At 40.3% G+C, this 12,974-nt stretch overlaps 1 protein-coding gene across 1 annotated transcript in view; it reads right to left on the reverse strand.

The window, feature by feature from the left end:
• Positions 1–12,974, reverse strand: part of BMPER (BMP binding endothelial regulator) — a 70,582-nt gene that overhangs the window by 42,639 nt on the left and 14,969 nt on the right. The window contains exons 6-7 of the mRNA XM_017734461.1: positions 9,599–9,928; positions 2,273–2,609 (exon numbers count right to left, since the gene is read on the reverse strand). Of these exons, the coding sequence (XP_017589950.1) occupies positions 2,273–2,609; positions 9,599–9,928 (667 nt within the window). The remainder of the gene's footprint in view (positions 1–2,272; positions 2,610–9,598; positions 9,929–12,974) is intronic.

Raw genomic sequence — 12,974 nt, forward strand, 5'->3', positions numbered from 1 at the left:
CAGCAGGTGACTACCCAAGCAGCAGAATGAAAATGAAGCAATGTCAGTAATATCAGCAAAAATGACCAAGAAAGGTTAACTCTTGAAAATGTAGTATTTCAAAAGGAAAAATTCCATAATATACAATGTTGGAGGGTAAAAACTGAGAAGCTATTCAAGTCAATGAGGACATTAGGAGAAAATAAAAGAATCTGACCGTATCATTGTGCCTCCTCACTTTTCTTACTTCTAGGAGCCTGTTCAGAATTTAAAAACCAGAATTTTTAAAATTTTAGTTAAACTTACCCTGAAATTAGAGAACATTGACTAAATACGCCTTTCCAAAGAAAAACCTCAGTTAAATGCTATGTTAATTAGAATTTCTTTTAATGGAAATTTAAATCTCCTGTAAAAGCACATCACCAGTAATAAGTTCTTTGAAAAGAAATTAATGAAAAATGTAAATCTCTCAAATACTCGTATTTGTACTTATACACACACACATATATTTATATCTGCAAAGATTTATTTCAGAAGGGTTTCCAGGACTTTCTTGAATGCATGTCCCATAATCATTACCTCCTTGCAGAAACTTCCTGCTATGAAAAATGGCCATGGTCATTGACTAAATTCCTTGCTACAACTTTATCAGTTTCTAACAAGACGCAGCATTCTATTATGTACCATTATTTAGCTATAAATTATAGTTTATCTTTATTCCTGGTTGGAAGCTGAGCATTCTAACAGCTAGCAACATCTAAACAGAAACAAATGAACAGCTACTTCTAATGGAATATGATGGTCATTTCAACATAACATTTCCTTAGGGAAAAATACACTTTTCTACAAAAGGACACAATCAAATTAAATACTTGCTTGATTTCATTGTCTTTCCAGGACAAACATTAGACATCATTTTAAAAGAACAGAAAAGCTCTACGGTAATTCTTGAGTGCAAACATGTAGACTTTTTTTGACCATTGTAGCCAAAATATAAATCACTTTCTGCTGTGGTGTCAGGAAGTGTATTGCACTAAATTAATCATGAGCTACTTTAAAAAAGGAACAAAAAATCCACTGCAAAATTAAACAAATCTCTCTGTGTCCATTTTCCATTTGCATTGTCATCACCTACCTTTAAAGGATGATGGAAGTGAGATGGGAATGTTGCTGAAATGCATTCAACAGACACTGTATGTGTGTTAGCTTCTCTAGTGCTCTCTGTTGTGCCTTCAGCCATTGGAAAAGATAAAGTGTTATAACCTGCACACAATATAATCTTTACTCTTTGCCAGGCTCCTAGCACAGGGATACACCATAGCAAAATAAGTGCAGAGGCACACAGACTACAAGCCAAGCTGTATGTCTTCTTCTAGCATTTCCCAGTCCCAGATGTACTCTGCTGCAGTAGAAAAAAGTCTTTCTGTCTCATTATAAAAAAGAGGAAAGGCAATGCATAAGGGAAATCGAGTCATTCTAGAAAGCTTTTGCTAATAAATCAAAGAGTTCAGTGGATGTGCCCAAATGGAGAAAGCTGGGAGCACAGAGATCAGGCAGCTCCATCCACAACCATATAACGGTGACTCGGCTTGCTCTTACCTTTTATGTCAGGCATGAAAGGAAAGAGAATTGTATTTACTGAGTGAGGAGTAAATAAACTCATGCCAATTAAAGAACAGAAAATACGTCTCTTTGTTTTAGACTTTAAGCATTTTAAAGATAAAAAATCGTAAATCATTAGCTCAGACAAGGATTCTAGATCCTCGTCTGTCTTTCTTTTCTCCCAGGGCAGGATGGGCCATACATGGAATTTTTCTTAACTCACCCCTTTCAAACTCTCAACCCACAAACCCCACCATCCAAGAGGCACCAGTCATATTTAATATCCCTGCTTTAATAAGGTAATTTTCAAAATGTTTCTGGGAAGGCACACTTCTCTGGACCACAAGAAATAGCAATTAAAGTCAGCCTCAACTTTACAACCGACTTTGAAGCCAGAGGGAGTTTACGAAAATGTTTTGAAGTCTCTTCCTCCTCTTTCCTCAGTCTCCAAAAGTACTTTTTCTCTAGGTTATCACAAGCCTGCCTGCCTTTCTCACTGTTGGCTGCTCAGGTCTATTAGCTCAGGACCATCTTCTTCTGAATCTGGATTCAGAAAACTGTAAGTCCGTTTATTAATTCTCAGCAAAAACATCTCAACACATGTTTAAATGCTGTTGAACCTGGGCCTACTTCGTGGTTTTTCTCCTCACACAGTAACTTAGTATCTCCCTCCACAGTAAGCCACACTTACCGGTAAAATGTGGTGTAATCCACCGTTGAATGACAGCTCTGGAACTCCCACGCTTTGAGTTTCTGGCATTCCCGGTGAGCTCGGAGTTTCACCCTGACTGTCCCATGACAGAGCTCGGGTACAGGTTTTCTCTGCGGGCGGCTGCAGAACTCATTGGACTCCACACGCCAGGATTCAGCAAAGTCATCCACATCAAACTTAAAATTCCCATCCCCCCCAATCAGGTCATCTCGCTTGTGCCCATTGTAATTGCCACACAGACCACAGAGTTTGCCTTTCAGATGAGGTGCAGCCATGACTTCCACAAAACTGTCTCCATCCCATGATATTTCCAAGCCTAATAAAAAGATAAGACAAAAATGCACATAGAAAAAGAAAGAGAAGAAATTGAGAATAACAAACTGCACCTTATGTTTGTGAAACAGCTTTCATGGGAACCTGAACAAAGCCATCGGCTTCATTCTCATAATGCTGTTAGATTTCTATATAGTTCCCATAGCTCCCAGTAAGTGCCTCTGGCAAGTGCAGTGTTTCTTAAATTACAGTCAATTACAATACATTCATGCCTATCTCTTCTTATTTTTGTTCCTTCTTGCTAATGAATGGGGTCATCCTAAAAAATATGAAGCCAAGGCAGGACTACTCCCAACATCAAAGGAGAGCCCTTGCAAAATTCTGCAAATTGAATTTGCTATGGTAAATTTCTAGCTGACTTTGAAGGGGGCCCAGAATTTCAACCATTGCAACCCATTGCACAGGTCGTGATCATACAAAGATGTCCATGTCCTGTGAGACTCCAGCAGTGACCACCTTATGGGAAACATCCTACTTTTGCCTACAAAGCTGACAGTGATGGCTCATTGGGGTGAATACAACTGTTCCAATACAAGTACCTTATTTTGTGGGAGTAGAAAGAGTTATAAGGATTAAAGATATATCAGATGGGTAAAACTGTTATAAGAAAACATTCTGAATTGGATTCAAACTGTTCATTCAAAAGGCATTAATTACCAACCTTTTGAAGTAGTCTGCATAAGTTAGCAACACTGAGAAGTGACGGTAACATCTAACCTTTATCTAATGGCTGGGATGTAATCTGCTACAATTTGATTTACAGGAAGGTTTGGCACTTCCAGAACATCAAAATCAAAGTCACTTTTGGTGAGTGAAATCCATTTTATCTGTCTGTACCCATCTAAAAGCTGGTGTCTAGCTTAAGTGAGCTGTCTAGGCCCTTTGATGGAGTAAAATAGGCAGCTCTGGATCGCAACAGGATTGTCTAATACAGAGGGAATAAACTACTTTCTGAATCTGAACTACTTTCTGTTCCCAGCAATACTCTAGAGGGACCAGAGATCAGGTGTAGACTAAACTTCTAGTTTTTACCTGAGTGACTGTAAATTAAATGAATCCCATTCTTTGAGGAGTAAATAGGCAGCTCATAAGGGAAAACACTTTTGATATCATTTGGGATAAAAACAAGAAACATTGCTGCTTAACTTCTACCCAAAAATGGCCTTTCTTGTAATTATTTCCATGTCTCATGAATCATTCTATGTCACATCTGCAGTAACCCTGCACCTGAAGATCACAAATCATTTTGCTGATGTTAATTTGTTCTCATAAAATACCTGTGAGTAGCAATTAATTAAGAATAAACACAGGATCCCACTTTTAAACAGGATAATCCAGATTTTACCCTGTTCTCCCTGCTTAGCCAAGAATACCAAAGAGCATCACTCTGTGGTGCAGGACCAGGGCTTCTCTCCAGCTTTCTTCATTTGCTGTGTGGGCTGGCTTAGCACCACCCTTTCCTCCTGTAAATCAGTGCTTGTCACTGTGTGATCCAAATCCTGCCCTATCCTCATGTAAGTAATTAACATACCAGTGACTCAGTTCAAAGCTGGAACCCTTCCTTCAGCAACACATCCCATTGTCTCCTATGACAATTCCTACCCGCATTGCAGAGGAACAGGGTGAGGTTCAAGCAGCAATTATGGCTATAGAAGGGGTGTGTTGCCATCTTAACATCCTGCCCCAGTGCTTGTGTAGGTTGCACCATGTCACCAAGAGTTTTGGGAATGATTTACTCGTCAAGGCTGTGAAGATAATTCTGCATCACCTGTCACTACAGTATATTACACTGTTTTCTTACCACCATAGGTTAGCAATGACAGCACAAATATATCCTGAGCTAACTATGCCTGAAATCAGTTTCAAATTACCTCCTAAACCCTGCATGGGTGGGGACACCGTCTCCTCCTCCAAAGGCACTTTACACCCAGCCAACTGAGAAATTGTGCAAGACTACAACTGTTAATGAGGCCAGCACAGTGGCAAGGGGGAGAGCTGCCTTTTAAGCTGCTTCATACATTATCAGTGCTGAACAAATTCAAAATCCAGCTGTCTTTGCTTCTGACAACACTGAACAAAACAAAACACAGCTTGATTTGCAGACACAAGATTAATACTGCCGTGCTGGCATTTAGAAAATACTTGCCATTAAATTATAAACCAAGATTTCTTCAGACTTGAGAATCACATAAACTTTCTCAAAGTTTAAAGCATCAAGATCCAAATTCTCAAACAGTTCTTTTCAGAAAATAACTATAGTTTTTAAGGCTGTGTCCAAGTTCTTCCCCCAGAGAAGCTCCCTCAGAAGCTCCCTACTTTAAACAAAGTCCGAAAAGACTGGCAAAGGATTCTATCTTAATTTTCCTTTTAGGACTATTTTTTTCCTCAAGATAAAACTTACTGATCTTCAGTGAAAATACATTAATTATGAAAGGTTAACTTGAAAATTGTCCTGAATATTTATGTCCTTTTCAGCTGAGTTAATTTACTTGTTACATTTTGCTTTTGTAGACCTGCAAAAGGCATGCAGGTATGCAGAAGAAGAATAACATCAAATTATGGCTTTTCTTCTCAGCATATAAAAATGCACATTTTAAAAGCTAGAGGTTCCTGCTTTAATTCCTGGATTTCATTCAAGAGACTCACTATCTAACAACCACATGGACATACTTTCCTCTAGCTGCTATGGCTTAATTACACTTTATTCTGCTGTAATTGTTCAGATAGAAGGGTAATTTCTAGCTTTGATGAACAGCGTAAAGGTTTCTGTCCATAACAGAGCTTTCTCCTTTCTGGAGTAACAAGGAAGAGTATTTACCCCTACATGCACGATAATTTTGTTGGAGCCTGATCACACTGTGCAGTGTGTGCCTTTTGTTTGCTCACAAGCAGAAAATCCAGTTAGTTTCTGTAAACCAACAAGAGCTGTGACAGACGGGATTATGCTACAGAGCAGTGCTTGAAATGGTCTCCTTGGCAGACAGAAACTGTTTGGAAGAGTTTCTTGGTGCCTATACCCCCCTTTCTTCCCCCCCCCCAAAATGGATGAGTTTCCCATTCACTTGGACAAGAATCAGAATCCGAGAGATGTGAAGCCAAAGGATGCAACATCTGTCCCATCTGGGGATGTGCAAAAAAGAAATATTCTCTGAGTTACTTTTTCATTTTTTCCAATTATCCTCTCCTTGAAGGATGCCTAACCAACTTGTTACTTGATTTCTTAACTTGGCACATTATGTACTCTACTGCATTTTAAAAAAAATCCTTCTAGATTTATGTATATCACACACTGAGTTACTCATGCTGGGAGCTCTCATCAATTGTTCTGCATGATTTTCCTGGCATCCTTGAGATTTAAAGGAATCCTCAAGAACCAGCCAACAACTCTTCCATAAAGATTTAATGTCAAAGTGGTATAGAAAAAGTGCAGCAAAGTGGCTTTGTGCAAAAGATAGCAAAGAAAAAACAACAAAATGCTCATGCAATAGAGGAATAGATAAGCACCACCATCCCTGTGAAAGTCTTTTGTCTTTCCAACACACAAATTTTGGATAAGGACTCAACATATCCCAATGAGACCCATAGCTTCCAGTGCAGAGTGCAAGGACTTCTGCTGCATGGCATCCAGGGCTACAGCTGGTGAGGAATTTAGCAACAACACAGGTTTTCACTGGAAAATGCCAATTCATCAGAACTGAAATGCTTCAGGGAGACATATCGTATTCAATGAACTTCCAAAACAGCACAGGCAAGGCTCCAAGCTGGTTTCCCGCCAGCTCGCCTGGTGGGCTGCCTAGAAGCATGAACGATCGGGATATGAAACTCCAGGACTACCCTGCCATGCCCCTGCCTTGTAGCCAGGGACCACAAGACTTCCTGAAGCTTTGGGCTTCCCTGTTTTATCCAAGGCTCAACTCCCAGCTCTGCAAAAGGAAAACCAAAATCCGTGGGAATGCTGGCTGAGCTGTAAGCACCAGACCCTGCATTTCCCAGCCCAATTTTACTTTGAATTCTACTTCTAGTGCAGCAGTTTTGCTTATTTTTCATTACTTCCTCCCTTCCTCTCTTTTTTCACTGTACACTGGGAAAGCATATATTTTTTAAAAATCCATGTTTCCTTCTGAAACAGAAATTTCTCCATTTTTTTTCTCCTGGTACTCAGAACTTCCTGTGGAACAAAATGTTTGCCTTTAAACCAGTTCTACTCAGCACATTTTTCTTCTCTACAGCCTCTCTGCTGCTTATCCTCTCCCAGCAAAATGGAGCCAGGCCATTCTGCTTCTTTCCAGGCCTTATGTGCTGAGGAAAGGAGGACCTGGCCCATCATGCTGTATTCAGCGAGAGAAACCTGATCCTGCTCCATTAAGGGGAGGAATTATTTAGGCTATAATTTGCAGTGATTACACACTGTTTGGTATGTTGTCATATGCCATGTTTGCACTTCCTCTGCCAACACATGGACAAGGATGTGTGTAGTCATTTATTAGGCTTGCACCAGAGACAAATGGAATAGCAGCAGGATTAGCTGTCATTCATCTTCAGTTGAAAACCCTTCCTTGGCCTGTGGTTGGCTAATGAAATCCACATCGCCTGAATTCATGGTGTTCAGCTGGCTGCAAAGAAAAACCCTCAAGATGCTTCTAATTAGAAGTTGTGAATAATGGTCAACTTGTGTGCATTTTACAGACAGCCACAAAAATCTGCATTGCCACTTTGAGGAATGAGCCCAGAGCTGGGATCCACATTATGCAGATTCACATTTCCAGAGGTTAAATGAACAGGTGTCTAAACTCTCAGCTCAACAGTGGGTGCTAGTGTCCCCCTTGAAAAAAAAATTATGCTAGATAATGAGTATGACTATGCGTGACGCCTGCGACCGTATCACTCCATAAGAAAGACTGGTTTCACTGCTTCCACATGGCATTTAATTGAATTAACAGTAAATAGTATTCTCACTGAAACAGTACTTCACTGTGTAAGTGAAATCTCTCAGGACTATAGTAGTAGCTAACACATGCTAATGAGAAAGTTTTAAACTTCTCCTCAGTATTTATCTGCGCAAGGATACTATAGTTTCAGAACAGTTTATCAAAGCAAAAGTAAATCCTCTGGTTTAGCATTTTGACAATTAATGTATTTTCTAAGACTCAAAAGACCTGAGAGAATGCTATCTCCCTTCCCTGTTTCTAGAAACAAGGTAGCATACTATAAAGTTTCTAATTTCCTTTTGCTTGTGGTGCTGTAGACTGTTCCTTGCAGACAACTTCTTACTTGAACACAAAGCAAGCCCAGTAAGATGGCACTGAATAGTAAATTAGGCCTTCCTTTTCAAACCAGGGCCTCCATTTTGCTGGGTAGCCCCAGCGAAATATTTCCATAATTTTAAAACATAAACTCATTCCAGCCACTATAACCATGAATTTATATAATTTCTCACTTAAAATGCAAGATATGTTCCTGGAACTTTGAAAAACCTGAATTTTATGTTTAAGAACTGATCTCTTCTCTGTTCTTATCTGTAAGTAACAAATGATATCATGTACTAAGTTTGCATGGCAAGATTCTGGAAGCAGAGAGCTACAGGGGTGGCTTCTGTGAGAAGCTGCCAGAAACTTCCCCCATGTCCAATGGAGCCAGTTGCAGCTGGCTCCAAGATGGACCAATTCCAGCTGGCTCCAAGATGGGCTTGGCCTTGGCAACAATCGTAGCATCTCTGGGATAACATATTTGAGAAGGGGGAGAAAAGACCTGTGCAACTGCAGTCAGAAGGAGGAGGGAGAGTGTAAGATAAACAACCCTGCAGTCAGTGGAGAAGGAGGGAGAGGAGGTACTGGAGCAGATATTCCCCTGCAGCCCATGGTGAAGACCATGGTGAGGCAAGCCTGCCCCACTGAAGCCCACGGAGTTCCATGCTGGAGTAGAGATCCACCTGCAGCTCCTGGATAACCCCACACTGGAGCAGATGGATGCCTACAGGAGACTGCGACCCTGTGGGAAGTCCATCCTGGAGCCATGAAGAGAGGAGCCCACACTAGAGGACATTTACTGGCAAGACTTGTGACCTCGTGGGGAATCCATGTTGGACTCTGTTCCTGAAGGGCTGCGCCCTGTGGAAGGGACCCACATTTTTGAAGTTTGTGAAGAAATGCAGACCATGAGAGGGACTCACACTGGAGAACTTTGCAGAGAACTGTCTCCCATGGAAGGGACCCGATGCTGGAGCAAGGAATGAGTATGAGGAGTCCTTCCCCTGAGGAGGAAGACCTGGTAGATACAATATGTGATGGACTCACTGCAAATCCCATTCCCAACCCCCCCAACACCACTCAGGGAAGGAGGAGGTAGAGACAATTGGGAGTAAAGCTCAGCTTATGAAGAAGGGAACTGGAAGTGTGGAGGCTTTTTTAATATTTTACTTCATTTCTCATTATCCTACCCACATTTGATTGGCAATAAATTAAACTAATTTCCCCAAATTGAGTCTGTTTTCCCCATGATGGTAATTGCTGAGTGATCTCTACCAGTCCTTATCTTGAACCACGAGTCTTCCATCATATTTTCTCTTCCCTGTCCAGGTGAGGAGGGAAGTGATAAAGTGGCTTTGGTGGGCATGTTTGGTTGATGTCCAGCCAGGGTCAACACACCATACTTTGCATAAGACACTTTTAAGTTACTGTAAGTAAAAGTCATGGCAATTTGTCTATTTGGGCAGCTAATTGTCAGCCACAGAATGAAACACAGCTTAAGCAATATCCTGCAGACTTCAAACTCATAGCTGGGATTTCTGTCTGCTTGTGGGCTGCAGAAATTTTGAAAGCGCTGTGGGTTTCTCTAAACTCTAAAGAGTTATAACAATATTTATTACTGCTGCCATGCTTTTTTACTGACTACAGTTCATGTTGAACTTGGGAAGGTCCTCAGAGAAAGACACACACGCAAACATACACAGACACACACATACACTTGTCCTACCTGCTTTGGTTGTCACTTTCAGCAAATAACCATCCAAATCGATCTGAAATTGCGGTGTCTCGCAAGGTAGTGAAATTCGGGTCCCATTCCACTTCACTGTGAGGTGCTGCTGGAGGCTGATTGTGCTTCTGCCCAACACAAGGTCCACTGACTTTGTCCAGGAGAAAGAACGGGTCCGACGAGCATCGTTTTTTACCAGCACCTGAAAGGGCGAGGCAGAGGAGGAGCAGTCTTTCGTCAAAACGTACTGACATGTTCCCTGAAAGTTAAATGTCCGTCCATCAAAAGTGTTGTAGTGAGGATCTCCAAATACAGTGCAAACTCCAGGCTCTGCAGGTGAGTGAGAAACAAAAGCGCCATATCAGGATCAATTGAAGTTTGAAAAAAGCAGTTGATAAGAACTTAGAGATGCTGCTCTCATCTAATCTATCTGCTCTATGGGGTAGATTTTGACCGGCACCCACTAGGAATAAATAGGTCTTTGAAAAACAAAAGCTTCATTGCTTTAGTAGAAGTCTTTCCCAAAGTAGATAGTAACCAAAGGCCAGTTCATCCCTGGGGCAGCATAGGAAGGCTAACCTGTAGCTTTGTCCCTTAAATATAATGTATAGTTTAGGTTATTACAATTTTTTTCAAATTTCAGTGACTCCCTGAAATTAAAAGCCATCAGATCACTTTAGCAGGAGCTGGTTCTGTCCATATTTTACATATACACACTTATAAATACTGTACATTTATAAACTAGGTGTGTTTACATTTTTTTCCCCAAAATACCTCTAGAACCAACATCTTGATTCAGTATAGTATATATACTATATAATATACAAGCTATTGTATATGTTGTTTATACACAACTGACTTGTAGTAGTTACAGATATTACACTACCAACTGAAAGTCAGTATTACATGACTAACATGATGCAATGACTGCCAAAGAGCATGGTGTCTCTACCGATCATCTGCATCATTACAAATGGATGGAGATTTCTTATGGATGTTTGTAGCCATACGCTGATTAGAGAAGTCACAGCCCAAAACAGAACATTTCCACATTCATGTCAATGATGCTGAGTTACCCTGCAGCTACCCAGCAACTGACTGAATTGCCTCACAACCAAAGATAGCAGCAAATGCATTCACCTTGTAGCCTTCTGGTATAACAACAGGTTCTAACCACACTGCTGCCGTTCCTGGAAGAAGGAGTCTCAAGGCAGAGAAATGCACACTGCTATTGCCAGCTGTATACCCATGGGCTAAGGCTGCTTTGAAAGACAATGCCTGTTTAACTAATAATGACTTGCCTGAAAAATCAGCTTAAAAAAGGCAAATTCAAATCTACAAAAAAGAAGGAGACATGAACATTATGGAGAAGGGGAAGAGAATTCCTCCTGTGGAGTGCAATACAGTTCTAAGTACACAATACACCTTTCTCAGCAGTGTTTTTCAGCCTAGGCAGAGTGCTATGATAAAGCAACTGTAAACTTTCTGGTGTTTTTCTAGCTGTAAAAAGCACCCAAGCAAACCTACATGGAGACACAGAAAATGGGGCAGAAGGAGGCCCCAGAAGACATTATCTTTTTCTTCTCCAGCTGCAGTGAAGAATCACCTGTACCTATATTATAGCTGACAGATGTTTATCTAACCTGCCCATGAAGAGCAGTAATAACAGCAACTCCATTGCCACCTCTGGCAACCTGTTGCAGTGTTGGGCTGTCCCTACTGTGAGAAAGGTCTTCCTAAAGCCTAATTTCACTCTCCTCTCACCGCATGGGTCAAAGCTATCACAGAGCTAGTACCTGGGTGATTTGTACTTTACACCTAATTAGCCACATGCATGCTTCTTTAGCTAAGCCAGTAACTCATCTTGGCATCATTATTACCGCTCTTTACTGTGTCTGGCAGCTAGGGACAAAAAGTTTCAATTTCTCAAGGACATCATGTTGACAGCTCCATCAGAAGTCAAAATGACCCATATTTGATCAGCATCTCTGGAAAACAGGCCTGACAGACTTGACGCGGAGCCTGAAAATCAAGACATTTAGGCAAGAGAGTGCTTTTAAAAATGTGCACTTCTGTGAGTTTTCCTCACTGATACCAGTGAGGATGTTAATAACTGCTTTCCAAAGTTCATTATATGAATTGATTCTCCATAAATTGGCAGGAATCATATGGCTTTTAATTACCAATGTAATTTTTACCAATAGGAAAAATAATCTATAGATTTTGTATGAAGACCATCTGACCTTAGCTGTTACTAAATCACACTAACATGTTTCTGGTTTCCTTATGTATATATCTAAGTATCTGCATGATGAGTATTAAGATACATGTTATTACAGCTCAGATTGTACTTCAGCTTTTCCAGCTTTAATTTTTCCTTAAGTTTAATGACAACTTTCATGAAAACAAGGAAATTACCAACAAAAAAACCAAAATCAGCCAAACATCAGTGAAGATCCCAGAGGAAAGATCTGATTTTTCTCTGTATTTCTAAGGCCAAGAACACGTTGTACATGTTTTTAACCAACCTGTTGGGAGGGGGAGGCTGATTCTTCACCTAAGCAAGTGACTAAGAGGCAAGACATGAGAGGAGCAAACATAATTTAGAGATGTGCAAGTAAAATTGATAGTACCAATGGGATCCAAAGGAAATATTTGTTTTTAATTTCTAATGTGTTATGCAGAGTAATGTTGTTTTATGTTATGTTACATCGTGTCACGTCATATGTCAACTTGATGCCATGCAGCTAAAAATGTATTTTGGACTGGATAGCTAAAGGTCTGATCCAAATTTCGCTGTTTTCTTTAATAACCAAGGAAATGGAGGAGGGAAAATCCACCTAAAAACAGGCTGAATAATTGATTCTCTGATACCACTGTGTAAAACATTCTTGAAAGGTTTGCTAAAATTGTGGGGTTTAAAAATAAATCCACACCCTGTAAGACTGTGTGTGATAACTCAGGCACTGAGAGTAAGAAAAACTGGTCGGCCTAGAAATAAACCTTAAATACCGGGTGTAACAAGACTGCAAAAGACAGTCAACATGAAAAGAATTCCTGCCATTTTTAGCTTTTGGGTTGTCGTTTATGTCCTTTTGGGAGAGTTTCAATCACATGATATTTTATGGTTTTCTTTCACTTTTTCCTTTTTTCTTCTTTTTTTTCTCTTTTTTCTTTTCTTTTTCCCTTCTGAAACAAACCAGTCTTTCTACTTAGCAGTTTTTGAAATCTATTGGAAGCACTGATCTCTAGTTAGGATTGTGTGTGACTTGCTTTTCTGTTGGGACATAACAGATGAAGAGGTGCTGCTGCATCACCAAAGTTATGTTCCCCAACCCTGGAGTATGAATTTTGCTAGTCTATGATAAATCCCTAC

Source organism: Corvus brachyrhynchos, unplaced genomic scaffold, assembly GCF_000691975.1.
Source record: "Corvus brachyrhynchos isolate BGI_N302 unplaced genomic scaffold, ASM69197v1 scaffold94, whole genome shotgun sequence".
Classification (NCBI taxonomy): Eukaryota; Metazoa; Chordata; class Aves; order Passeriformes; family Corvidae; genus Corvus; species Corvus brachyrhynchos.